We start from the raw sequence: 25,679 nt of genomic DNA, 5'->3' as shown, positions 1-25,679 counted from the left end.
ACTGTTCCGGTTCACATGGAAGCGAACCAGGCAAACATGTTTGTCTGTTAAACGGCAGACCTCTCGACCTCAAAACACCGAAAATCTGGAGACTGAGGTAAAAAAAATCTGGAAATTGATCAACCGGCAGAGAAAACCAGGTAAACACAGCAATTTCCGCCATTTTGAAAACGTGACCAAAATGCGAGAGACTGGTAATGAAAACCTAATTTGGAACAGCTCATGGACTGTGTGTCCAGCTACTTAGGACTGTTTACTAACTATAGAATGATTTGCACAGAATTGGCACAAGAAAGTCACCTAAGCAAGCCAAAAATGAAATTATAGAAGGAAATTGTATCCTTTCAGCTTGTGACTCTGTTTATCGTGAAATTTTTGTGTCTCGTCGTGAGACTGAACTGAAAACCGTGAGTGTCACGGCAAAATCGTGAGACTTGAGACTTGAGACGTTTGTGAATTTCAAATGGATGAAACAGTGTGCATCAGCTCTTACCTTCCTGCATGAACACGGAGTCGTCCATCGTGATTTGAAGCCTGAAAATGTGCTCTTAACAGAAAGCGAGGACGTTAAATTGGCCGACTTTGGATTAGCTCGAAAGTATGACGCGTTCATAGCAGACACTCGACGATGCTACCGCTCTACAAAGTACATGGGAACTTGGGCTGGCACGATACACTGGATGGCTCCAGAAGTGTTCGCGGGCCATTACACGGAAAAGGCCGACATATTTTCGCTTGGTGTCATGTTTTCCGCGATTCTAGAGCGGGACTTTCTCGCTATTGACGGAAAAAAGTTTTATGGTGTCTTTTCATATCCATTCGGTGAAAAAAAAATTGGCATTGGACTTGCCATGGCAATGTCTAGCGACATACGTCAAGTTTCATTTTCAGAGCACGCGCAAGGATCAAAACAAATGCAAAGAATAGCTCTTGATCCTTTGAAGTACGACCCGCGTCAGCGACCAAGTGCTGCCACGATTCACAAGGAATTTGAAACCATGGCGGGAGAAATGCAATTCTGGGCAGCTGCTGCGAAGAATGAAGCTTCCAAAGTGTTGTGTCCGATCTCATAACTATGGAAATTGGTCTTGGAACCGAACTTGTGACATTGGCTAGACTTTTGTACATTGATTTGTTTAACCTGCATGTTGTAAAGCCTGTGTTGTCTGTGGCGTGCTTCTACTACGCTTAACACAAATTCTTTATGACTTGTTCTTATCACGCAATCCATTAGTGTTAGCTAACTAAAGCAAATTAAAGAAAGCTCTCAATATTCGAGACCAAGAGGAGCTCTTTTAATGCCGGAGATTTCAGGAATGTCTTTTAAACGGATTAAAATCGAGCATCCACGACTAGCTACGCATACAATTTGTGACACCTGGCTGAGTGCCAGGGAGGCACGAGAGAAGCATGTTCTTGCCTTAGTTAAGAAAGTACTGAAAAGCATTTGTCTGCAGTTTTTATTAATTATTTTAATCTTAATAAGGATTGCATCGAAAGGACCTCTAGACAGAGCAACCACATTCGACTACCGAGAGTTAAATTAGAGTAAACAAGAAAGGCATTTTTCTATCATGGCGGCATGGTTTTTGATCAGTTTCAATGTAGTTTTGTAGATTTTTAATAGTTTTACATTTCTATCATTCTGATGTGTGATCTCTTTAGTATTTCTAAAAAAATGTTAACATTGTAATTAGGCGTGAAGGCTTCCGTTGATACCAGTAACTTTGTTCTTATAATTACTGAAGGAATTACCCTGTTTTAAATCAAATTAAAGCATCTTCAAGACTAAAGACAACTCCAAATTTTTGGAATCACTCTCTGTGTCTTGCAGTACGAAAGGGATGATAGAACAAGCCCCACCGAGGTTCACGAACAGTTGTTAGAAGCGGAACTTGAGTCCTGGTCGAAAGAAGTTCTCTGAGCCTTTTATACGATAATGTAACGTGGAGACTTTCTTGAAGAACTTCGATAGATTTTTAAAAATTACACATAGCTTCGTTGGGTTCGGTGCAGATTAATTTATACCGTTTATAGTGAAGGCACAACAGTTTTCGCAAGGCGTTAAGCTGGATTTCGCGTTTAGTATTTTTAGCAGCAGGAGTTTTAAGCCATGCTTAGGCAAATCCAGAAGAAGTTATTTAACCCACGTGAGGCCGCCCCTTCCCCAAAGTCGTTTCCTTATAAAGTTTCGCTCAAACAAATTGATAAATTTTCTACAGTGGTTAAATAACAAAGTCACCTGCTCTTCCACAGGAGGGATTACTCTTCGGATATGAGGAGTGAAAATCCCATGCAGAGTTAACCGGGTATGTTGGAGAGTAACCTCTTTTGAAAGTAGTCTAAGACTTTCCAATACTTTTCTGGCTATGTATGAGACGTTTTCCCTAATATTCCAAAGAATATTGTAAAACTAAAACCATAAAAAATTTTCGATTATTTTATAGCTTGCTAGTTCTAGAACAATAATATAAAGTATTTTACAATAACTGTGAAATTTCTCGTACGCTCATTGGCTAATTTTTATCATCAAGTAGAGTACAGACGGATGAAAAGTCGGAAATGACGCTATAAGCGAAAATGTAAAACTTTTTAGTTTTGCGTTCATCTATTGGTGAGCACTCAGACTCAAACCTAGACTTCTTGAATGAGGCAAGACAAGAAATTAGTAAAGCGAGGCTCTAGGGGGGAAAGTTGAAGATCTTTGTTCAGGTCTGACTTGCAATTGGCAGTGAATGCGAATTTAATACTGTCGAGACTGAAATTAAAGAGGACTTTTCTGGGAAAATTATCTCAGCTGGAATACGGGTTAGTTTCGACAGTTTCATTCTTCAGTGTATTGTTGAGTTCTTGTTTTCGAAGTTTAGTTTCTGAGCCTGAAATTGTCTACTATTTCTCGCGCTAACTCTCTTTTTATGTTGCATTCTTCTCGATGAACCGGCGATTGAAGTTCCTTCGTTTGCGATTTGATAATGTAAAAATAAGAATAACAAATTGCCTCAAGTTTTTTATGCATGGGTCCTCTATTAGATGATAAATTTCGTCAGAACATTATTTAAATTTGTTGTGGATCCACAAGCTTTTGACAATGATGTGACGAAAATTAACACCAATAAGGAGACAGAGGGAAAAGAAACTAACGTCAACTTGTCAATTAGCGGGCAAAACCTGGTCGTATTTTCAACAACACTGACTCAGCGAACGCTACGCATGAGGTACTTGAATAAAAGAAAAAGAACATTAAAAAATAGTACAATGCGGAAAACAAATAATAAAGCATACAACAGGAGATAATTAGAACTATAATGTATAATAGGAGGCTAAGGTCTTGAATATATTCGAAAAAATTACAAATGTAATAAAAATGATTTCAACTCGTCTTAACTTTGACCTTACCAGGCAGACTATTCCAGAGAACCGCCCCTCTATTAAGGAAGCTGTTTTTTCCAGCATCAGTACATGGTCTTGGTACAAATAAATTGTATGTATAGTGTACAAGCCCGCGTGCAAATCACGCGTTCAGGGCGGGAAATTAGACCTCCTAGGAGACTTTGAACGAACTAAATTAGATGCTAAAGTAGGCGAGAATCAACGGCAATCAGTTTCAAAAGTAAAAGAAGTATTCATTGGAAAAAACGTTGTTTGTTTCCATTCGTTGTAAAAATGGGCCCGTACACATAGTTTCTTAATACAATTCTGGATTAAAGTGATTTCCACAGCTTACTTGCATTTTTGTGCGAAAGTCACTACTGAAATCAGTTCAAGTCTCAACCGATTTTTGGGGTCACCCAACGAGAACACTAAAGCAAAAAAGTTAAAATATTGTTTCCTATATGCAAATTTGTGAACGCTAACACCCTCTGTTTGCTCGGATTCTGTTTGTTCCGATTCAATTTAAATTGCACATATCTTCCATTATCCAGACGTTCAATAGGCCATTTCCGAGTTGCTTTGAACCTCATTACGAAAGTGAGGCTAAGTGCAAAGTTTGTCTTACGAAAATTAGCTTTCATTCATATGCAAACAAAACTAATTTTCATATGAAAAAATTTTTGGACTAAGCCTGGCTTTCATAATGAGGTTCACAGCAACTCGGAAAGCAGAGATGATAGCAGAACTACTCGAAGCTGAGCCTTTGTTAGAGGAACGAGCAACTAAACAAGCAGTTCTTCAGAGGATACCCTCTGTAAGTCTGATTCATTTTGCTGCTCATGGTCATGCCGAAAGAGGAGAAATTGCTCTTGCCCCTGAACGCCCCACAAACGCGACTCCATGCGAGAAAGACTACCTATTGACAATGGATGACATTTCACAAGTTCAACTGCGAGCTAAACTTGTAGTACTCAGCTGTTGTCACAGTGCACAAGGACATGTTAAAGCTAAGGGAGTTGTTGGAATTGCTCGGGCGTTCTTAGGATCAGGTGCACGCTCAGTGTTGGTGGCCCTGTTGGGGGTTATTGTCACCCGAAGTCCAATCGTACGTCCTCGTACGTCGCACGAGGCGGTAATGGGTCATGACGGCTAACAGAGCTCTGCCAAACTGCGCGTGGGGCCAGCGACCTCATCGCAGTATACCACATTCAATGGCCACAGAAACGAAATGACCAAACACGCACAGGACGAGGAGAGCTCTGGTGTCAGTCTTATGCACCACAGACCGTAAGGAGGATCAAGTCAAGGCCTAGGACACCAAAAATAAGTGAGAATAGTCGAGGAACTCTCGTAACAAGGGTTTCGTCTTGGTAATAAAAGTCACAGAGGTGGGTGTGATTCACTGACCAATTCAAATTTTAATGCTCTTACAAGCGTCATTCGATTGACTACAGGAGACAGATTACTTCAAACTGCACAAAATTCTTAGCTAACTAACTTTCAAAATCCTGGCTTGACCTTTAAGAAATAATTTCAGAGCGCCTTGCTTAGGAACTGCGTAGCTTGTAGAGCCAAAATTCTCAAATGCCGACATGTACACTTAAGAAAATGCAGAAGAGAATACGACATTTTATAGCAGCAACAGACAGGATCGTGTGGTTTGAAGTGTGGATCTAACCACCCACCACGTTTCCGCTTGGGCCCCCATCTCTCTCCTTACACCCCCGCCCCCTTTCCCCCACCACCTCCCCCACAGCGTACTGTTTTCTAAGAAAGGAAGACGTTTTCTTAGAAATCATTTTTCCGCATTGATCGGATCGAGTGACTGATTGTCGATCTTGTTTTCACTTGTGAATCAATATTGTCATGCAGAGAGTTCAGAGCAGTGGCATGATGCAAAGAGCCTTTGTACGTCAACCGCAGAGGGTTTACGTTGGAGACAACGCACTGATTCTGCAGCAGAGGCTTGGAAACGGGGCTTTTGGTGTCGTTTACAAAGTTAGAGACGAGGAAACGTCCAGTGTCTATGCGTTAAAAGATGTTCTTTGTTTAAATGCTTCAGAAATTCATAATGCTATTCGCGAGGTTGAAACGCTGAACCAAATCTGTCACGACAACGTGATCTCTGTGATAGAAGCAGACCAGTTCCGTGATGATCAAGGCCTTCACATGTTGATTTTGACCGAATACTGTGCAGGGGGAAACTTGAACGAGCGCCTTTCTCGACCAAGTAATGACTTAATGAATTTCAAATGGATGCGTCAAACAGCGGCTGCCCTTGCTTACCTTCACTCATGTGGAGTGGTTCACCGCGATTTAAAGCCAGATAACGTGCTCTTGACCGCCGAGGAGGATGTAAAGCTGGCCGACTTTGGTTTGGCTCGAGAGTACATTGCACTAAAACGAAACAACACTCGACGAGGCGGCTTGTGGACGACCAGCTATGTTCAGCATTATATGACCTCAGGCACTGGCCCAATACACTGGATGGCTCCGGAGTTCTATCACCAGCATTACACAGAGAAAGCAGACGTGTTTTCCTTGGGTGTTCTCTTTTTCGCGATCCTGGAACGAGATTTCATCACGATTAATGGAAAAAGATGTTACGGTGCGTTCGTTCGTGTTCCTCGTGCCGGCAAAATTGGTCTGGGGTATGCAATGGCAAAATTTGATGCAGACATCGACATTGTATTTTCACGCGACGCACGAGGATCCAACGCTATGCAAGACGTAACTCTCAATGCCTTACAGTACACCAAAGACAATCGACCCAGTGCTGCAGAGATAACGAGAGTGTTTCAAGACACCGAGGACGATCTACGATTCTGGATGACAGCGATTTCTAGGGCTTACTGTGCGATCCAATAAGAAACCCAGAGTTTACAAGATCGTCGAAACATATTGAACAAACTGTTTTTCACGCAGGAAACTGTTCTCCACGGTACCACAATTCTCGTGATTCTTCTTCAAATAATATGATGCGTGCTATTGATATAATCATTACGTAAGTCGCGTTGTTGTATTTTTCTCAGGTTAGAGCCAAAAGTGCCCCCCCCCCCCCTCCCACGTTCGTTTCTTCAAATTAAACAACTTGATCAAATTGCCTCCTTTGTAGAAGTGTAGAAGTGTAGAAGTGGATTATAAACTCTTCACCGCCACAGGAAGATCAAACTTATCACCGCCTGGTTAAGGCTTCCTCTTGACGTATTATATCCCCAAATATTTTTTTTGCAAGGTTTTTTCTGCAGTGGGGCTTTTAATGCTGATTAATAAATAATACTAGCTAAGGGAGCGTTTACCCCTTGGTGTAAACTAATCATGAATTACTTACTAAAGTAGAGGATCGCCGTTGGTATTCGCGACGAGGTGACCACTATTTACGCACACAAAGTGAAATAATTCTTTTAGTTATCGGCCAAACCAGTGAGCCAGAACGTGCTAGTAACTTTATTAGCAGTCGTATAGAGCGAATTCATGTGACGTCATAATTTCCTAAAACCCAAAACTAAAGAGCCTCGAAAGTTTTATCCTCATTAGGCATAAGACGCCGTATATTTATGACTGTTTAAAATTTTACAGCTCCATAACGTCCTTCGTTTGGAAATCAGAGTAGTTTGAATTTCACGGTTATGGAGTTGCGTGACAAAGAGCTTCGATCGACTTTGTTGCAAAATATATGCTTATCTCATTATTTTCAGCCTTTTAGAAGTTAGAACACTAGAGAAAGTGCTTATGTAAGTGGTTTGGTGTTCAGTAATGCTAATCAGTCGCTCAATAGCCAAAGTGAGTTCCAGATGTTAACACTATTTTTCGGCCGCCATATTGGTGTTCCACGGAGGTACACCAAGATGGCGGATCCATACTGGGCTCTGTAAATTTCTGCAAAACATTTCGACGGATATCTGACGTTTGGGGAGACGTACAGGCCTGAAATTTGGATAATTGTCTCCTTTAGTCATCCTCTATAATATCACAACTTCTCAACTTTTTCCACTGGATAGTTTTTGATTTCTTTTCTTACTGCGCGACAGTGCATACATACCCTCTGATGCAGACGAAAGATTGCGTGACGAACCGAAAGAGCGTCTGCGAAAGAGGCTATAACTTTCATTGTGACAAACTGCCGAAAACCTCACGTGCGAAATCTAGGGCATACCAGGATATCTGGAATATTGATAATCGTCTCCTCAATAGTGTCATTTTCTTAGACCACCCAAAAAAGGCCGTTTACACTCATAACATTATATTGCGCGATGAATCGCAACTCCTAGAAGTGTTTCAAGTCGTCAGATTTACTAATTGCACCCAAAAGTGTAAGGTCAATGGTCTTTCTCAGGCAAAACCAATCATTTGTAGAGTTCACCAGGGATCCATCCTAGGCCCCTTACTTTTTCTCAGACTGCTTTAGAAGGGCTGTGCCTAGGATGTAAGCTGATGATACCAATACTACCCTTGCTGTCTCTGATCTTGATAATTTCCCTTAAGAAGAGATAAACTGTGGATTACGAAACTTTTAAAACTCATTGGCTGAATACTGCCGCTCAAACAGAATTTATGTTGATAGCTTCCCACCAAAGGTTAACGTTACAACTGACCATGGATATCCAAATTAAGAGGGAAATTATCAACTAAGTTAAGAAGCGTACTAGGTCATTAGGCGTTTTTATTGACGAAAAGCTGACCTGGAAAAAACACGTTTGTGAAATTTCTCAGTATCCTCTGGCATAGGTGCCCTTTAAAGACAGCAGCCATTCATATCCCTAGACACAGCTACTATAAAAATCTATCATGCCCTCATCCAACCACATTTGGATTATCGCTACACTTTTTGTGATGGTTTAAGTTATCCTTTAGGCGAAAAGCTTAAAAGACTTCAACATCGGACTGCTAGAGTTAAAACAAAACCAAGTTATCAAGATTGTTCTTCTCTTCCTCTTAACACTCTTCAGTAGGATAAGTTAGTTTATCATTGAAAAAAGCACAAACCATTATGATGTTGAGTCTCTACATAATCACCCGCAAGTGTAACTTCGCAACATGTTTTCTGAATACGACACTAATTATGCTTTGAGAAATTCGAAGAACAAACTGAAACTTACCTAAGCCTAGAAAGGAGTACATGAAACGTCGTTTTTCCAATAGTCGTGCCGTTCAAACTCTGAGACAGTGGGACTCAATTGCAAAAAGAAGGCAAATTGCACTGCTGTTCTTTGGATTCCCACACGGCAATCATGTAAACCAGTTACTATTCCCTATAATTTTTTATAAAGGTTCATATTGTACAATGATAATTGTTCGTGTATAAATAAATAAACAAATAAAGCATGTGAATAGGAAATACTATCCTGAGTCTGAGGAACCAATCAGAGCGCACGAAAGGCACTATCCACTGGTTTCCAAAATACCAGTACATTTTATTAAAAACGTGATCAATGGACAATGCAATTCCAGAGTTTTGATTGGCTTAGCGGCCGTGGGATATCAGCAATTATATCATGCCCGAGAAATAGCGACCATTACATTGTTTTCTGGTTGTTCTTGCAAAGCGAAACTAGCAAGATCGAGCAACATTTCTCAGTTGTTTTTAATACAACAATTATTCCACTCGCGCTTGTGCGACAAACTCAAACATACCTAAGCCATAATTGTCCACTTATTATCAGTTCTGCTCCGTGCTACGCGCCTAGTTGGCTATCTATCATCTCATATCCAATGCGTCATCGTGAAATAATTGCTAATTATCAGCGAACGACCATAACAAATAAACTTCGTGGCATATTTAATCGTGCAATTCCACATATAATTTAGAGGGAGCTCAAAAATACTACGTGGCGAAATGCTTATTATATTAGAGTTAATTCTGTATTGTACGAATCTTTTAGTAGTTCAAGTTTTATAGATTTACTCTCGACCTGTTTGTTATAGGTGTTACAATTTCAATTTTTTTATTTGTGATATTTTTAATTTCCATAGATTGACTTAAGACGCACAGCTTTGTTGTAAAGATGATAACTTTCACGAATTCTTTGCCTAATAAAGTATCTATCTAGTTTATTGTCGCATTGCAAGGTGTTACTCCTAAGCAACATTTATTAGCAATCTTCCAGTCATGGTTTATTAACGCCCGTAATAATTGAGACTACCCTCGTAACTGGAAGTACTTCTACTCCGACCATTCCCTACAGCCATCTCCTCAGCCGATAAGTGAAGAGAAGCCTTGTGTGGATTTGAAGATTCTTCCTCAAACAGAAACAGATTACAATATCTTACAGAGAACCTTTTTCAGACTATAGGAAATATGTTTTTTTCCAAGGTACGGTATAAGAACACTACACAAATTATACGACGATATATACAGACTCGTTCCCAGTCGTCTCTCGCAGTCCCCTTCGTTGCGTTGCCGTTAAGAACTTTTTATAGCTCTTAACCCATGGCCACCCGATCACCGCAAGGCATTTTGACTGCTGCTACAATCGTGGACAAAACGTGGACAAAGTAGATTGAAATATATGCGCAAAATTCGCAGTTTTCTTAACAAGTTTCGTTACGATTGCAGGTAACTGCAAGATATGATGATTTTCTTAACACTGTAGATAAGCTATTATTCTGTAGTAAAAATAGTTATTTGTACCCTAGCAGTATTCCTAAATATCAACTGCGTATATTTCTGTTTTTGTACAAAATGAAGTGCTTGATTGGCTTGATTAATTTTTCAGTTAGTGACAAAGGCATACTCGGAAAAAAAAGTTCTCCCAACAGGAGTCGAACCGAAGACCTTCCGATGCTCTTCCACTGAGCTACAGGACACTCGTGGGAGCTTGGCCAAGCTCCTCAGTTTAGCTCTGTCAGGTAGAGCTTCCGAACTTAAGTAATCCGAATTGGGTGTCATAGATTACGTTTTCAACCACTTCAGTGCATGATTGAAATATTAATTGCAATATCTTGTTTGAAATTAACAGCAACCCGTCCTGTAACACTCAGTATGGTATTTAAAACAGGTACAACCACACAGTTCGTTTGATGTCTGAAAAGTTCAGTTCTTGTACGTCACTAGTTGAATAAATATTAATCGCATGGAGAGAGAACCAAATACCAACTCTAGAAATTTGCTCCTGAGAGACAATTTCGACAAAAATCGATGAAGAAATATCTAGACAACTCAAAATCAAAAGACCCCATGAGCCAACTCGTGAATAAGAAACGTTCTAGAGAAATAGTCCGCGCAGTAGAATTCTAAGTACAAGGCCGATTTTCAATGGACCATAACAAATAGAAGACAACGTCGATCCAAGATCAAACTTTGGTTATCATGTTATGCGGAGTGTTTTGGCTGTATAAAACGACTCCAGTCGAAAGTTTCTTGATCGCGCTGTCTTGTTGGAGTGTAAGTTAATCGGACATAGTAGACGATTTCTAAGCCTCTCTTCACTTGAAGGAGGGCTCAAAAGTCTCTTTTTTTTTAATACTCTTCGGTTTACTATTTTGTCAAAGAATACTCCTCGGGATTATTAATTACCCCTGCATTATTTTGAAGATGGCGTCGATGAAGGTTGTATTTATAAAAAGTTTATATTCATTCGAGCCAGTTGTTCTATGAACTATAAAGTTCTTCATAACTCCACTTCGAACGTAACAACTATGAAATGACGGAATGAGATATTTTATTGTGAACTGTAAGTCAGAAATAGGGCACTGTATACCGTAGAAGAGTAGAGGAAAATTTATTGCACAATACTTTTACACAATGTTACGTATATTATACCGTTAAGTTACAAGTTGGCACTGAACTTTGTTTAAAGTATTAATCGCTTGGAAGAGTGTTGATTGTCCTACTGTATCCTTGCATGAAATGATTTTGTGTGATACGCCATTGAAAACCACGCCCAGTGAGTATTTTTAGTGATTCTGTATTAAGCGGCCACTTCCTCAAGTCCCGAGGGTGGCCGTTATATTCAGGTTCGACTGTATTACTTTCACGTGCGTTTAATTGTTAAGGGTTCCTTATTTAGGAGAGTACTTTTCCGGACTACATCCTTAACAAAAAATATTGAACTTTGTTCGCGGAAAAGAACGTTCATCAAAAGAATTCAGAGAATTGCTGAGTCGTAAGATTACAGGACAGAGGGCTTTAGGGACTCGCGTGATCGAGCAAAGTACATGTGCTCTTACACGTGTACAAGCCAAATGTCGAACTTGAAAAAATAAGAGCTCTGTGTTTGAAAACTCTATGCTGGTTTGTAATGAAAGCGAACGACCAAAACCGAAAACTACAAAAGCTAAACAGCTAAATTTCAAGCAGCAAAGCGAAAACACCACTAACATAACGAACGGTAAATCACTAGTCTACATTTGTTAATGCGGCAGAAAAGTTCACTTCTCGCGGTTACGTTCAAGTTGATTAAATATTCGTTTCAAGACATACCAGCTATTGTTATTCACTACCTGATTAAATATTCAATTTCAATGCCAAGCTATTGAAACGCGCTTGCCAAACGTATTAAAGCCCGGGATTAAAGTGAAACGCGAAATCTCTCGTAACAGGTCTTGGGATTCGAGAAGTAACAAGTGTATCCCATGTAAAGTTTAAAATGCTTTTCTGGTGATGTTCAAGACGTTAACGATGTAAACCTAAAAAGAACATTTTGTATTATTTTATAACTTGCACAGTTCTAGATCAATAAACCTGTATAAGGCAAAGGTGGTCGTATTTCAATAGCACTCACTCAAACTTCGCTTGACTTACTTCAAACGTCTCAAACATCTTGTAGTAGTGTGAGTATTTCCTGGAAGCCTCTTGTTTTCATCGGGAAACTATACATTTTGGACTAGCTGTTTAACCCACATAATCCGGCAGGATTTTAGCTAGTTCTAGAAGCGGCTTCAAAAAGGCTCCGCCGATATGTCGTGGATGAATACTCGATCGGTTTACGGACTGTCTGACCAATCTGTTGATTGAAGGTACAAAACTAGGACTATCACGAAATCGGCTTAAAAAGCTTACAACTACCCACTCACCTCTCCCCTCACACCTCATAGTGCCGCGGAGGTTCAAGAAGAGCTATTGGAAGAGAAACTAGAATCCTGGTTAACAGAAGCTCTCAGATCTTACTGTATAATTACGTAACGCTGAGACCTTTTCTTGAAGAACGTCAATAGATTTAATTTACACAAAGCTTCGTTGGGTTCGGTGCAGATTAATTAGATAAGGTACCACAGTTTTCACAAGGCGTTTAGTTGGCTTTCGCGTTTAATATTTAAGTAGGAGCTTTAAGCCATGTTGAGACAAATCCAAACGCAGTTACCCAAGTCCGGGAGCTCCTTCTCCAAAACTGAAAAAAATTTTGTTCATTTGAACTTTCGTTCAAACAAATTGATAATTTTTCTCACGTGGTTAGATTACACAGTCACCTGTTCTTCCACAGGAGGGGTCTTCGGATTCGAGAAGTAACAAGTCTATCCCATGTAAAGTTTAAAATTGAAATGCTAACAGGGTGAAATTACTAAGAATGTCCAATGCTTTTCTGGCGATGTACAAGACGTTGGCGATGTAAAACTAAAAAGAACATTTTGTATTATTTTATTACTTGCATATTTCCAGATCAATAAACCTATATAAGGCAATAGTTGGTCGTATTTCAACAGCACTAACTCAAACTACGCTTGACTTAATTCAACCGTCTCCTTAATCAAATATCTTGTAGCAGTGGGGGGCTTTCCTGAAAGCCTTTTGTTTTCATCAGAAAACTATGCATTTTGGACAAACTGATCAACCCACATAATCCGACAGGATATTAGCTAGTTCTAGGAGCGGCTTCAAAAAAGCTCTGCCGATATGCTCGTGGATGAATACTCGATCGGTTTACGGACTGCGTGACCAATCTGTTGATTGAAGCTACCATACTACGCCAATAACGACGTCGGCTTAAAAAGCTTACAACTACCCACTCACCTCTCCCCTCACACCTCATAGTCCCCACACCCCAACTCTTCCCCTCCCAGATTAATTAGATAAACCGATTCACTAACAAACCGCTCTCCCGATTTTCGAAACGAATAAGCGACTGGTGATATTAAATTCCCTAACCAACATATTAATCGAAGCTGCAAAACTACGACCGTCCAGGCGTGGCCGTTAAAACCATACAACTACCCACCCCGCCCCTCCTCTCACATCTCAGTCTCCGCACTCCTATCCCATCCCCCCCCCCCCCCCCCCCGTTTGCTAAGAAAACAGAGCGCGTTTTCTGAGAAACAGCACTTCCGCTTTAAGAGGCGATTAAGCGACTGGTGATACATATTATCTTCCCTGGTACAAGAAGAGTAAATTCTGTCTGATAAACATAGTAAAAATGATGCAACCCTTGCAGAGCCAGCCAACAAAAGCTGTAGTTCAAGGTGAAGTGTACACAGTTGGGCAGAAACTTGGTGAGGGGGCTTTCGGCGTCGTACACAAAGTTACAAACGACAGGACGTCCAAAGAGTACGCGTTAAAATATGTCCTGTGCGTAAATCAATCGGAAATTCTCAATGCTATTCACGAAGTTCAAACGTTGAATCAAGTCACTCATGAGAATGTGGTGGCAGTGATAGCAGCAGGCCTTAGTTTTGAAGGTCTCAACATGCTGATTTTGACCGAGTATTGCGCTGGTGGCAATTTAAACAAGCGCCTGGCTCGATCGAGTAGCGACTTTGTAAACTTCAAATGGATGAGACAAAGTGCAAGAGCGCTTGCCTTCCTCCATTCACGTGGAGTGGTTCACCGAGATTTGAAACCTGAAAATGTGCTCTTGACCTCGGCTGAGGATGTTAAATTAGCCGACTTTGGTTTGGCTCGACAGTACCTCGCACTCAAAACCACCACTCCACTAGTCGATGGTTCATGGCTGGGCAACTATACTAAATACTACATGAACTCAAACGTCGGTACTCCATACTGGATGGCACCTGAAGTTTTCTTGAACTGTTACACAGAAAAAGCCGATGTCTTTTCCCTTGGTGTGCTCTTTTTTGCAATCCTGGAACGGGATTTTATCACAATTGGCGGAGAAACGTATTATGGTGCGTTTGTGTTTATGTCTCAATTAGGTCAACTTTTTGGAGCGAAAGTTGGCCTTGGGCATGCAATGGTAGATTTACCAAACATCACAGCTGCATTTTCAAGTCAAGCGCAAGGGTCCAAACAAATGCAAAGAGCAGCTCTAAAAGCTTTGCAGTACAACCAACATGATCGACCAAGCGCTGACAAGGTTCACCAAAAATTGGAAAATTTGGCCGAAGAAATACAATTCTGGATGAAGGAGACATCTCAGTGTTTTTAGCCCGCTTTCGTAATTATGTCAATTTGTCTCTAGAGGCGAAGATCAGTTAAGCTCAAAGCGACTGAGATTGTAAACAGATTTGTCCAGACCCAGACTTAAAATAGGGCCTTGAAGACCTAAATGCCTCCACGGCACCAAATATATAATTCTCTCTTTTCTCCGTAATTATTTTTTACTTTAATAACTCTTTAAAGATTGCATGAAGACACTCCTTTAAGTACTTTTTATAGCTCTTATCCATGGCCACCCGATCCCCGCGAGCCATTTTTGACTGCTGCTACAATCGTGGACAAAACTGTTAAGAAACTTTTAGTCGATATCCAAAGTCGACCGCTGCAGTGATACATCAACAACACAGCCCCCCGCCCCCCCCCCCCCCCTTCATAAATGGCCTTCAAGCAACATTGAGTTAGGGGGAGGGGGAAGTGAAGGTTTGGTACTCTCCAGGCGGTGTTTTCTTTAAAGTAGATTGAAATATATGCGCAAAATTCGCAGTTTTCTTAACAAGTTTTGTCCACGATTGTAGGTAACTGCAAGATATTATGATTTTCTTAACACTGTAGATAAGCTATTATTCTGTAGTAAAAATAGTTATTCGTACCCTGGCAGTATTCCTAAATATCAACTGCGTATATTTCTGTTTTTGTACAAAATAAAGCGCTTGATTGATTAATTTTTCAGTTAGTGACAAAGGCATACTCGGAAAAAGAAAATCCAAGTTCTCCCAACAGGAGTCGAACCAAAGACCTTCCGATGCTCTCTCACTGAGCTACAGGACACTCGTGGGAGCTTGGCCAAGCTCCTCAGTTTAGCTCTGTGGTAGAGCTTCCGAACTTAAGTAATCCGAATTGGGGGTCATAGATTACGTTTTCAACCACTTTAGTGCATGATTGAAATATTAATTGCAATATCTTGTTTAAAATTAACTGCAGCCCGTCCTGTTACGCTCAGTATGGTATTAAAAACAGGTACAACCACACAGTTTGTTGAATGTCTGAAAAGTTCAGTTTTTGTACATCACTAGCTAATGATAATCTCAAGGAGAGAGAACCAAATAGCAACTCTAGAAATTTGCTTCTGAGAGACAATTTTGACAAAAATCGATGAAGAAATATCCAGACAACTCAAAATCAAAGGGCCCCATGAGCCAACTCGTGAATAAGAAACGGTCTAGAGAAATAGCCTGTGCAGTAGAATTCTTAGTACTAGTAATAATCGTAGCCGGATTAGAGAGTGCATACACAACAAGGCATAGGACCATAACAAATACGCCAACAACGTCGATCCAAGATCAAACTGTGGTTATCATGTTATGTGGTGTTTTGGCTGTATAAAACGACTCCAGTCGAAAGTTTCTTAATCGCGCTGTCCGGTTAGGGTTGTAAGTAAATCGGACGTAGCAGATGATTTCTAAGCTTCTCTTCACTTGAAGGAGGGCACGAAAGTCTTTTTTTTTTAATACTCTTCGGTTTACTATTTTGTCAAAAAATACTCCTTGGGATTATTAATTACCCCTGCGTTATTTTGAAGATGGCGTCGATGAAGGTTGTATTTATATAAAGTTTATTTTCATTCGAGCCAGTGGTCTATGAACTATAAAGTTCTTCATAACTCCACTTCGAACGTAACAACTATGAAATGACGGAATGAGATATTTTATTGTGAACTGTAAGTCATAGAAATACAGTGCTGTATACCGTAGAAGAGTAGAGAAAAATTTACCGCAAAGTACTTTTACACAATGTTACGTATATTATACCATTAAGTTACAAGTTGGCACTGAACTTTGTTTAAAGTGTTGATCGCTTGAAAGAGTGTTGATTGTCCTACTGTATCCTTGCATGAAATGATTTTGTATGATGCGCCATTGAAAATTAAGTATTAGTATCCTGTATTAAGCGGCCAGTTCCTCAAGTCCCGAGGGTGGCCGTTATATTCAGGTTCGACTGTATTACTTTCACGTGCGTTTAATTGTTAGGGGTTCCTTATTTGGGAGAGTACTTTTCCGGACTACATCCTTAACAAAGAATATTGAACTTTGTTCGCGGAAAAGAACGTTCATCAAAAGAATTGCTGAGTCGTAAGATTACAGGACAGAGGGCTTTAGGGACTCGCGTGATCGAGCAAAGTACATGTGCTCTTACACGTGTACAAGCCAAATGTCGAACTTGATAAAATAAGAGCTCTGTGTTTGAAAACTCTATGCTGGTTTGTAATGAACGAACGACCAAAACCGAAAACTACAAAAGCTAAACAGCTAAATTTCACGCAACAAAGCGAAAACACCAGTAACATAACGAATGGTAAATCACTAGTCTACATTTGTTAATGCAACAGAAAAGTACACTTCTCGCGGATACATTCAAGTTGATTAAATATTCGTTTCAAGACATACCAGCTATTGTTATTCACTACCTGATTAAATATTCAATTTCAATGCCAAGCTATTGAAACGCGCTTGCCAAACGTATTAAAGTCCGGGATTAAAGTGAAATGAAATCTCTCGTAACAGGTCTTAGGATTCGAGAAGTAACGAGTGTATCCCATGTAAAGTTTAAAATGCTTTTCTGGCGATGTACAAGACGCTAACGATGTAAACCTAAAAAGAACATTTTGTATTATTTTATAACTCGCACAGTTCTAGATCAATAAACCTGTATAAGGCAAAGGTGGTCGTATTTCAATAGCACTCACTCAAACTTCGCTTGACTTAATTCAAACGTCTCAAACATCTTGTAGTAGTGGGGGTATTTCCTGGAAGCCTCTTGTTTTCATCGGGAGACTATACATTTTGGACTAGCTGATTAACCCACATAGTCCGGCAGGATTTTAGCTAGTTCTAGAAGCGGCTTCAAAAAGGCTCCGCCGATATGTCGTGGATGAATACTCGATCAGTTTACGGACTGTCCGACCAATCTGTTGATTGAAGCTACAAAACTACGACTATCACGACATCGGCTTAAAAAGCTTACAACTACCCACTCATGCACCTCTCCCCTCACACCTCACGGTCCCTACACCCCAACCCTTCCCCTGCCAGATTAATTAGATAAACTGAGAGCCTTTTATGCACTAAGATACTGCACTCCCGATATCCAAAACGAATAAGCGACTGGTAATATCAAATTTCCTAAACAACAGATTGATCGAAGCTGCAAAACTACGACTGTCCACGCGTCGCCGTAAAAACCTTACAACTACCCACCCTGCCCGTCCCCTCACAACTCACAGTCTCCCTTCCCCTGTCCCTCCCCCGCCCGTTTGCTAAGAAAACAAAGAGCGTTTTCTTAGCAACAACCCTTCCGCTTTACGAACCGAGTAAGAGACTGGTGATATATATTATCTTCCCTGGTACAAGAAAAGTAAATTCTGTCCGATAAACAGAGTAAAAATGATACAACCCTTGCAGAGCCAGCCAATAAAGGTTCAAGTTGCAGGTGAAGTGTACACAGTTGGGCAGAAACTTGGCGAGGGGGCTTTCGGCGTCCTGTACAAAGTTAAAAACGACAGGACGTCCAAAGAGTACGCCTTAAAATATATATTTTATGTAAGCCTGATCGAGCGGCCATTCGTAATGCTTTCCGCGAAGTTGCCACAGTGAAACAAATCTCTCACGAGAACGTAATCGCTATGATAGGAGCAGACCAGTATCATGTTTCCCAAGGCCTTCACATGCTGATTTTTGACTGAGTACTGCGGTGGGGGAAACATGAACGACCGTCTTAACCGACCAAGCAGTGAGGAGATGAATTTGAAGTGGTTTCGTCAAGCAACCGCAGCGCTTGCCTATCTCCACCGCCAAGGAGTGGTTCACTGTGATCTTAAGCCTGAAAACGTGCTTTTGACGGAAGCCAATGACATCAAGCTGGCCGACTTTGGTTTGGCTCGAGAGTACATCGCACTCAAGCAAACCTGTGTACAGCGCGACGATGGCTCATGGATTACCGCCTACACACAGCACTACATTAACACAGCCGCTGGCACGCCATACTGGATGGCTCCTGAAGTGTTCACTGGCCATTACATAGAGAAAGCCTACGTTTTTTCCCCTGGTGTTATCTTTTTTGCCATCTAGGAGCGAGATTACAAAATGGTGAATGGGAAAATCGTACTATGGTGCCTTCACGATTAATCCTTCGGTCGGCAAAGTTGGTCTTGGTAAAGCTTTGGCCATGCATGGCCCAAATATCACCATTGCATTTTCAAGTCAAGCACAAGGTTGGAGTCTCTTGATGCAAAAATCAGCGTTAAATGCTTTGAGTTATCACCCACATGACCGACCGGGTGCTCAACACATTATTCGCAGACCATAACTATGATGTTCATGCAAGTGTTTCGAAGACTGAAACTATCATATTTTTAAAATCAACCGTCAGAACAGCAACGACAGCTTTGAGAACGCTTATCTGCAACACACCACGAAGTGAGGAGGTGGCAACTAGACATTTACTGTAACTGAAAAGCTAACTATACATAAACAAGACTGAAAGTAGCTTTTATAATTCATTCAATGTGTTTTAGGGCGTCATTACCCTTAAGAACACAACATGTCTAACCACATTTACTCTACCAAAATAGCTAATATCCGTAACTACCTTTTATGCCTTTCTGCTTTTCGCTTGTATTCATTCGGGATCACAAATGTGGTGCACGACTAAAATGACTTAATTAAACTGAGTACTTTACCTAACTATTTTTAATCGACGAGGACGTCGAGATTTAAGGAGGAACGAATGTGAAAAATAATTTACGGACACTTCGTGTTTCTATTATAAATATTATAAAAACGTAGACATGTAGTTTCAAACAAAAGTTTCGCTATTTCATGCAACTTTTAACTTAAACGTTCTGTGCATGTGAACATCTCGTGATAGACTCGTGTGTTAGAATATCACGCTTAAAGAAAGCATAATATTTTTTCGTTTTACAACGAACTGAGTTGTACTTTCATTATCAGCTTCTCATTGTTTTCTTCTGGAACGCTTTTCTACGTGATTAAAATTTGAAAGGGAAATGTAATTTGTGTCAATCCGTCTTAACATCAATTAATAATTTGCCGGCACGTAACAGAAATCTGGGTGCAAGTGTAGCGCCCAAGTGTTACAGCATTATTTTTCAATAAGAGAGATGGTTAAAGAACATGATATTCATCGTCACCTGAGTCTCGGGCCTGGTTCCATAATGCGCCCATGCCTCAGAGCCTTGCCGTGTGTGTTACTTCTTATCAGATCTGTTATGTTGTGGAAGCAAAAGTTCCTAGGACTGTCAGGAAATTGTTTCAGGTTAGGTTTTTTTAGATGTCGCAAAGTATCACGTACCCATACAGCATGTAGTACGTAAGGAAATTAATTGTAAACATTAGTTAGTTACATCTTGATTATTTCTGGAGATATAATAAACTTATGCTAGTGTACGTTTTGACTGTGTTCTGCTTTCCGACGGGCTCTAGCTACAACAAGCTAGTTCTTGCGTACCTTAGAAGTTGTAACGAGCTTTGTCCATGGAATAAAATTCCTCCGTACTATAAAACTTGACGTCCAGCGTTGCTCCGGTTCAACGTCGGGAGAGAATGTGGTGATTCTGGAATTCTTGAAGTTACGTTTCACTGGACTCGCCAAGAGATCTGTGAATGAAAAACAAAAAGAATGAATTTCCACGGCCACGCATGCTCACAATGCGAAAGCACGAGAACAGAAAACACTGTTCAGAACGCATAGGAAATACATGCACAGAATAGAGTACAACCCCAATATAAACACTACTGAGATAAAGTCAAAGTTATAATGTAGGGCCAAAAGAATATAACGGAAAAGCAACCTTTTGCTATAAACCAGAGCCCTCAAGTTTGCTAAAAAATTGTTTATCAAGAAGTGGTGCAAGCTTTAGCGAGATAAATTCAGACATTTTGACAATCACATCGGGTAGTAAAATCTATCAGGATTTCGAGCATTACCTTCTGAGGAATACGTTTAGTTCCAGGCTTTGAGCTGAAAGAGCTGATTACGCGAAGAATAAGTTTCTGTATTTCCGTCAGATACAAAATAAAAATACAAGAACAATCGAAACATATATTAGCTATAGTAAAAGCGCTAGTAATCAGAATTCCAATAAGTCTTATGTATAAGCAACAGTATAGTATCTGCAGTATGTAATTACAATGTGCTATGACAGAAATTCTAAAGTCAATTTGTAATGTTGACTTGGTCAGACTCAGACTCACCAGTGGACCCAAAATTTATCATAATCTGCTTAGTGAGCCGCCCCACAAGGGTGCGAGACTGCCATTATCATGCTTATCCAACGAAGCAAACAACAAACGCTGGCACTGCCCGTTCCTTCCATTAGGAAAACGTTCAGTAACAAAAAATATTCGTCCGAAAATTGGATACACTTTGGACTAAAAACTTTCGGACGATTTCTTGGCACATCTCGGACGTTTTTTCTCGAAATTTCGGACTTAACACTCTGAGGGGATACAACAAATCACTCATGTTAAATTCATTGAAAACAGTTTCGCTTGGACAGTTGAAGTTCACAACACAACAATCGTACAGGAGATATGGCGACCAAAAACAACTGAACACAAAACAACAAAGTGAAGAGTGCATCAAAGATAACTCCTACACGATTGTAGATTTTACAGCCGATGTTGTTCCAACGAATTTCAAAAACTCGCAGATTGAATTGGTCAATTTGTAATCATGGCGAATGGAGTCATACGGTTGGCCATTCAGTTCGCCGCTTACAGTTAGCGCATGCGCATTTGCACATTTACCTAAACATAATCGAAATGTTCTGGCTATGTTGCTGGTCGGACGGAAATATTTTCGGACATTTTATTCGTGGGAACATTTTGAGTGTAAAAGAAAGCGATGAAACAATTTCTTGAACTTTTTACAGTCTACTTTGTATGAGTATGACTCGTGAATTTTACAAACAGTGAGTGATTAAGCTTCAAGCTACTGGCCAACTAAAATTTTTCCTTGAGAAATCAAATGAACGAAAAACAAAACTCGAAAGCTCTGTATGGCATAAAAACCCAACAGAATCCTCTGTTTCTACGGGAACACTGGTTTAAATTTGACTCAGCCCTCGCGCAACATTAGAGAATTTTAAAACCGAAAAAAGAGTTCTCAATATTCAAGACGAAGAGGACCTCTTACCGGAGACTTCAGGAATGTCATTAAAACGCATTTATTTCGTGCATCCAAGTCTAGCTATACATAGATATCTGTATTTACATTTTACTGCTGCGTTTTCTTTCAGTCACTGCCGCATATAATTTGTGACGGCTGGCTGAGAGCCAGGGAGGCTGGGTAAGAAGCCAATTGGAAATTCTAGGAAAAGCGGTTAAATTATGAGTTTAAGGCGTTTTGTTGGATTTCGCGTTTAATATTTAAGTAGGAGCTTTAAGTCATGTTGAGACAAATCCAAACGCAGTTACCCAAGTCCGGGAGCCCCTTCTCCAAAACTGAAAATGTATTGTTTACTTGAACTTTCGTTCAAACAAATTGATAATTTTTGTCACGTGGTTGGATTACACAGTCACCTGCTCTTTCACAGGAGGGGTCTTCGGATTCGAGAAGTAACAAGTGTATGTGAAATGCTAACTGGATGAAATTACTAAGAATGTTCAATGCTTTTCTGGCGATGAACAAGACGTTGACGACGTAAAACCAAAAAGAACATTTTGTATTATTTTGTTACTCGTATATTTCCAGATCAATAAACCTCTATAAGGCAATAGGTGGTCGTATTTCAACAGCACTAACTCAAACTACGCTTGGCTTAATTCAACCGTCTCCTTAATCAAATATCATGTAGCAGAGGGGGGCTTTCCTGGAAGTCTTTTGTTTTCATCAGAAAACTATGCATTTTGGACAAGCTGATCAACCCACATAATCCGACAGGATTTTAGCTGACTCTAGGAGCGGCTTGAATAAAGCTACGCCGATATGATCGTGGATGAATACTCGATCGGTTTACGGACCGTCCAACCATCTGTTGATTGAAGCTACAAAACTACGACTATCACGACATCGGCTTAAAAAGCTTACAACTACCCACTCACCTCTCCCCTCACACCTCATAGTCCCCATACCCCACCCCTTCCCCCTGCCAGATTAATTAGATAAACCGCTTCACTAACAAACCCCACTCCCGATTTACGAAACGAATAAGCGACTGGTGATATTAAATTCCATTACCAACAGATTGATCGAAGCTGCAAAGCTACGACCGTCCAGGCGTCGCCGTAAAAACCGTACAACTACCCACCCCGCCCCTCCTCTCAAAACTCAGTTTCCGCACTCCTATCCCTCCCCCGCCAGTTTGTTTAAACGAAAACAGAGAGCGTTTTCTTAGAAACCGCCCTTCTGCTTTACGAAGCGAATAAGCAACTGATGACATCAATTCTCTTCCCTGGTACAAGAAGAGTCAATACTGTCTGATAAACAGAGTAATAATGATGCAAGTAGTGCAGAGCGAGCTGACAAAGGTTGAAGTTGAAGATGAAGTGTACACAGTTGGGCAGAAACTTGGCGAGGGGGCTTTTGGGGTCGAGTACAAAGTTACAAACGACCGAACGTCCAAAGAGTACGCGTTAAAGTATGTCCTGTGCGTAAATCAATCGGGAATTCGCAATACCATTCGCAATGCTATTTGCGAAGTTGAAACGTTGAATCAAGTCACTCATGAGAATGTGATCCAAGTGATAGGAGCAGACTGGTTTTGTAGTGTTTATGACGATTTCGAAATGGTGATTTTAACCGAGTACTGCGCTGGCGGCAATTTAAACAAGCGCCTGGCTCGACCGAGTAGTAACTTAGTAAACTTCAAATGGATGAGACAAAGTGCAGCAGCGCTTGCCTTCCTTCATTCACGTGGTGTGGTTCACCGAGATTTGAAACCTGAAAATGTGCTCTTGACCTCGACTGAGGATGTCAAATTAGCCGACTTTGGCTTGGCTCGAGAGTACCTCGCACTCAAAATCAACACTCCACTAGACGAGGAATCATGGCTGGGAAACTATACTAAATACTACTTGAACTCAAAAGTTGGTACTCCATACTGGATGGCACCTGAAGTTTTCAAGGGCCGTTATACAGAAAAAGCCGATGTCTTTTCCCTTGGTGCACTCTTCAGTGCGATACTGGAGCGGGATTTTACCACGATTGGAGGAGAAAAGTATTATGGTGCATTTGTGCGTCCCGCATGGTTTGGAGGGAAAGTTGGCCTAGGGTATGCTATGGTAGGATCACCAGGCATCAAAGCTGCATTTTCAAGTCGAGCGCAAGGGTCCAAACAAATGCAAAGTGCAACTCTAAAAGCTTTGCAGTACAACGAAGATGATCGACCAAGCGCTGACGAGGCTCACCAAACATTGGAGAATACTGCAGAAGAAATAAAATTCTGGATGAAGGAGACATCCAATGTTTTTAGCCAAATTTCGTAATTATGTCAATTTGTCTTCAGAGCCGAAGATCAGTTAAGTTCAAAGCAACTGAGATTGTAAGCAGATTTAGTCCAGACCCAGACTTAAGATAGGGCCTTGAAGGCCTCAATGCCTCCACGGAACCAATCCTTTTAAAGATTGCATGAAGAGTTATGAAGACACTCCTTTTAGTAAATGAAATTATGTTTGGAGGAGAGAAAAAAGCTGTTAATAATTAATAACATTTCCTATCATAAATTTACAATTGAAAGAGGTGGTTGTCAACATCGGAAATAGATGAAGAAAAAAACACAAAGAGCATTTCTCTTACAAAAAAAAGTACCACGCGTGGGACTCTTTCTATAATTATTGTTTTCAACTGAAAACGAATGATATAAGATTTGTGAGAGTGAGGGGGACATGTTTAAATAAGGTATGTCGCTCTCTTATGTAAATCAGTTTTTCATAGTTCTTTCAAATATTTCAGTGAAACCCACGAATTAAATATCTGAATATAACCGCTCCATTTGACGAGCGCTCGGCTTTTCTTCAAATCTTAAAGAATAACTTTTTAAATTCGAAATATGGATTGATATAGATTTGAATCTATTCTTCATAAAAGCTTCTTTAATTTCTTCTCCCATCAAATCGACTAATCGGTAAGTTATTGGGTTTGTAGACAATATTTGTGATATTTTGAATTCCTCCTGACCATTACTCTCATATCCTTTATCAAAGATTTTTCGCTTGTATTAGGAAATACATACTAAATCAGCGACTGAAAATTTAGCGCTTTTGGTTTTGGGTAAATTAGATCGCCGTACAGATTTTTATAAACAACACTCTCATTTTTCTTTCGGACTTGCTTGGACAGGTGTCATCTTTATACTTGAATGTCTTTTGTCATTGTATTCATTTAGTAATTTGTTAATTTTAACATACTAAACTCTATGAAACATTCTCCACATTTGGATACCAATTGGATAGATTCCTAGCCTTTTTGTTTATTCAAGAATCTATTGAATAAATCAAAATTTGTTCAAATAGGGGAAGTAGAGGTGGTTGATTCTTGACGTAAAAACACTTAATTGATTAGTCATAATCAATTCAAGCGGCATGTTAACCCTTTGAATCCTAGGTTTGTGCTATTTTTTCAATGACTTTTTGGCAATAAATAGACTGAACCACTCAATTTCTCCATAAATGGAGATGAAATAAAAATATCTGCAGTCTTAAGGAACTGTGGGCTCAGGCTAGTTGTCACTTGATGCAAGTGACAGTTGTTGCTTGTTTCGAGCGAGTGCACGAGCACGAATCTGGTAAAATCGTCGCTTTATAAGTGTTTTTCAAGCCATTTTCCTCTGCAGAAGCCCCCATTCTGGCATCATTAAGCTGGAATGTGGGTAGGTGCAAGCCTCTGAAAGAAAACAGAGGTTAGTGGTGGTTTCATGCTGACTGAGTCGCCAAACATGCTGTGTAGCAGACTTAAAGGCACACGAGTGAAGTTGTCTCTCTAGCCGTTTTGTGGATGGATTCCGGGACCTACCAAGGCAATT

At 40.3% G+C, this 25,679-nt stretch overlaps 4 protein-coding genes and 1 pseudogene across 4 annotated transcripts in view; 4 read left to right on the top strand and 1 right to left on the bottom strand.

Moving 5' to 3' along the window:
- Positions 1-25,679, bottom strand: part of LOC146460746 (uncharacterized) — a 110,633-nt gene that overhangs the window by 61,650 nt on the left and 23,304 nt on the right. Inside the window, exons 3-4 of the mRNA XM_085087537.1 lie at positions 20,165-20,313; positions 19,848-19,952 (exon numbers count right to left, since the gene is read on the bottom strand). The gene's annotated coding sequence lies outside the window, so the exon portion shown is untranslated. The remainder of the gene's footprint in view (positions 1-19,847; positions 19,953-20,164; positions 20,314-25,679) is intronic.
- LOC146460754 (serine/threonine-protein kinase PDIK1L-like) lies at positions 5,161-9,007 on the top strand. Its single transcript, XM_085087560.1, has one exon. It carries the CDS (start codon positions 5,239-5,241, stop codon positions 6,238-6,240), a length of 1,002 nt encoding a protein of 333 aa, XP_084943686.1. The 5' UTR covers positions 5,161-5,238; the 3' UTR covers positions 6,241-9,007.
- LOC146460753 (serine/threonine-protein kinase pdik1l-A-like) lies at positions 13,684-16,490 on the top strand. The gene has a single exon (XM_085087661.1). The coding sequence runs from the start codon at positions 13,722-13,724 to the stop codon at positions 14,688-14,690; it is 969 nt and encodes a 322-aa protein (XP_084943787.1). The 5' UTR covers positions 13,684-13,721; the 3' UTR covers positions 14,691-16,490.
- Positions 18,024-19,572, top strand: LOC146460752 (serine/threonine-protein kinase pdik1l-A-like; annotated as a pseudogene).
- On the top strand, positions 23,155-24,144 carry LOC146460751 (serine/threonine-protein kinase pdik1l-A-like). Its single transcript, XM_085087630.1, has one exon. It carries the CDS (start codon positions 23,155-23,157, stop codon positions 24,142-24,144), a length of 990 nt encoding a protein of 329 aa, XP_084943756.1.

The sequence above is a fragment of the Pavona decussata genome, unplaced genomic scaffold (genome assembly GCF_977016875.1).
Source record: "Pavona decussata unplaced genomic scaffold, jaPavDecu1.1 SCAFFOLD_207, whole genome shotgun sequence".
In the NCBI taxonomy this organism is placed as follows: Eukaryota; Metazoa; Cnidaria; class Anthozoa; order Scleractinia; family Agariciidae; genus Pavona; species Pavona decussata.
The sequence above is the reverse complement of the archived record's forward strand: the minus strand, read 5'-3'. Positions and strand labels throughout refer to the sequence as shown.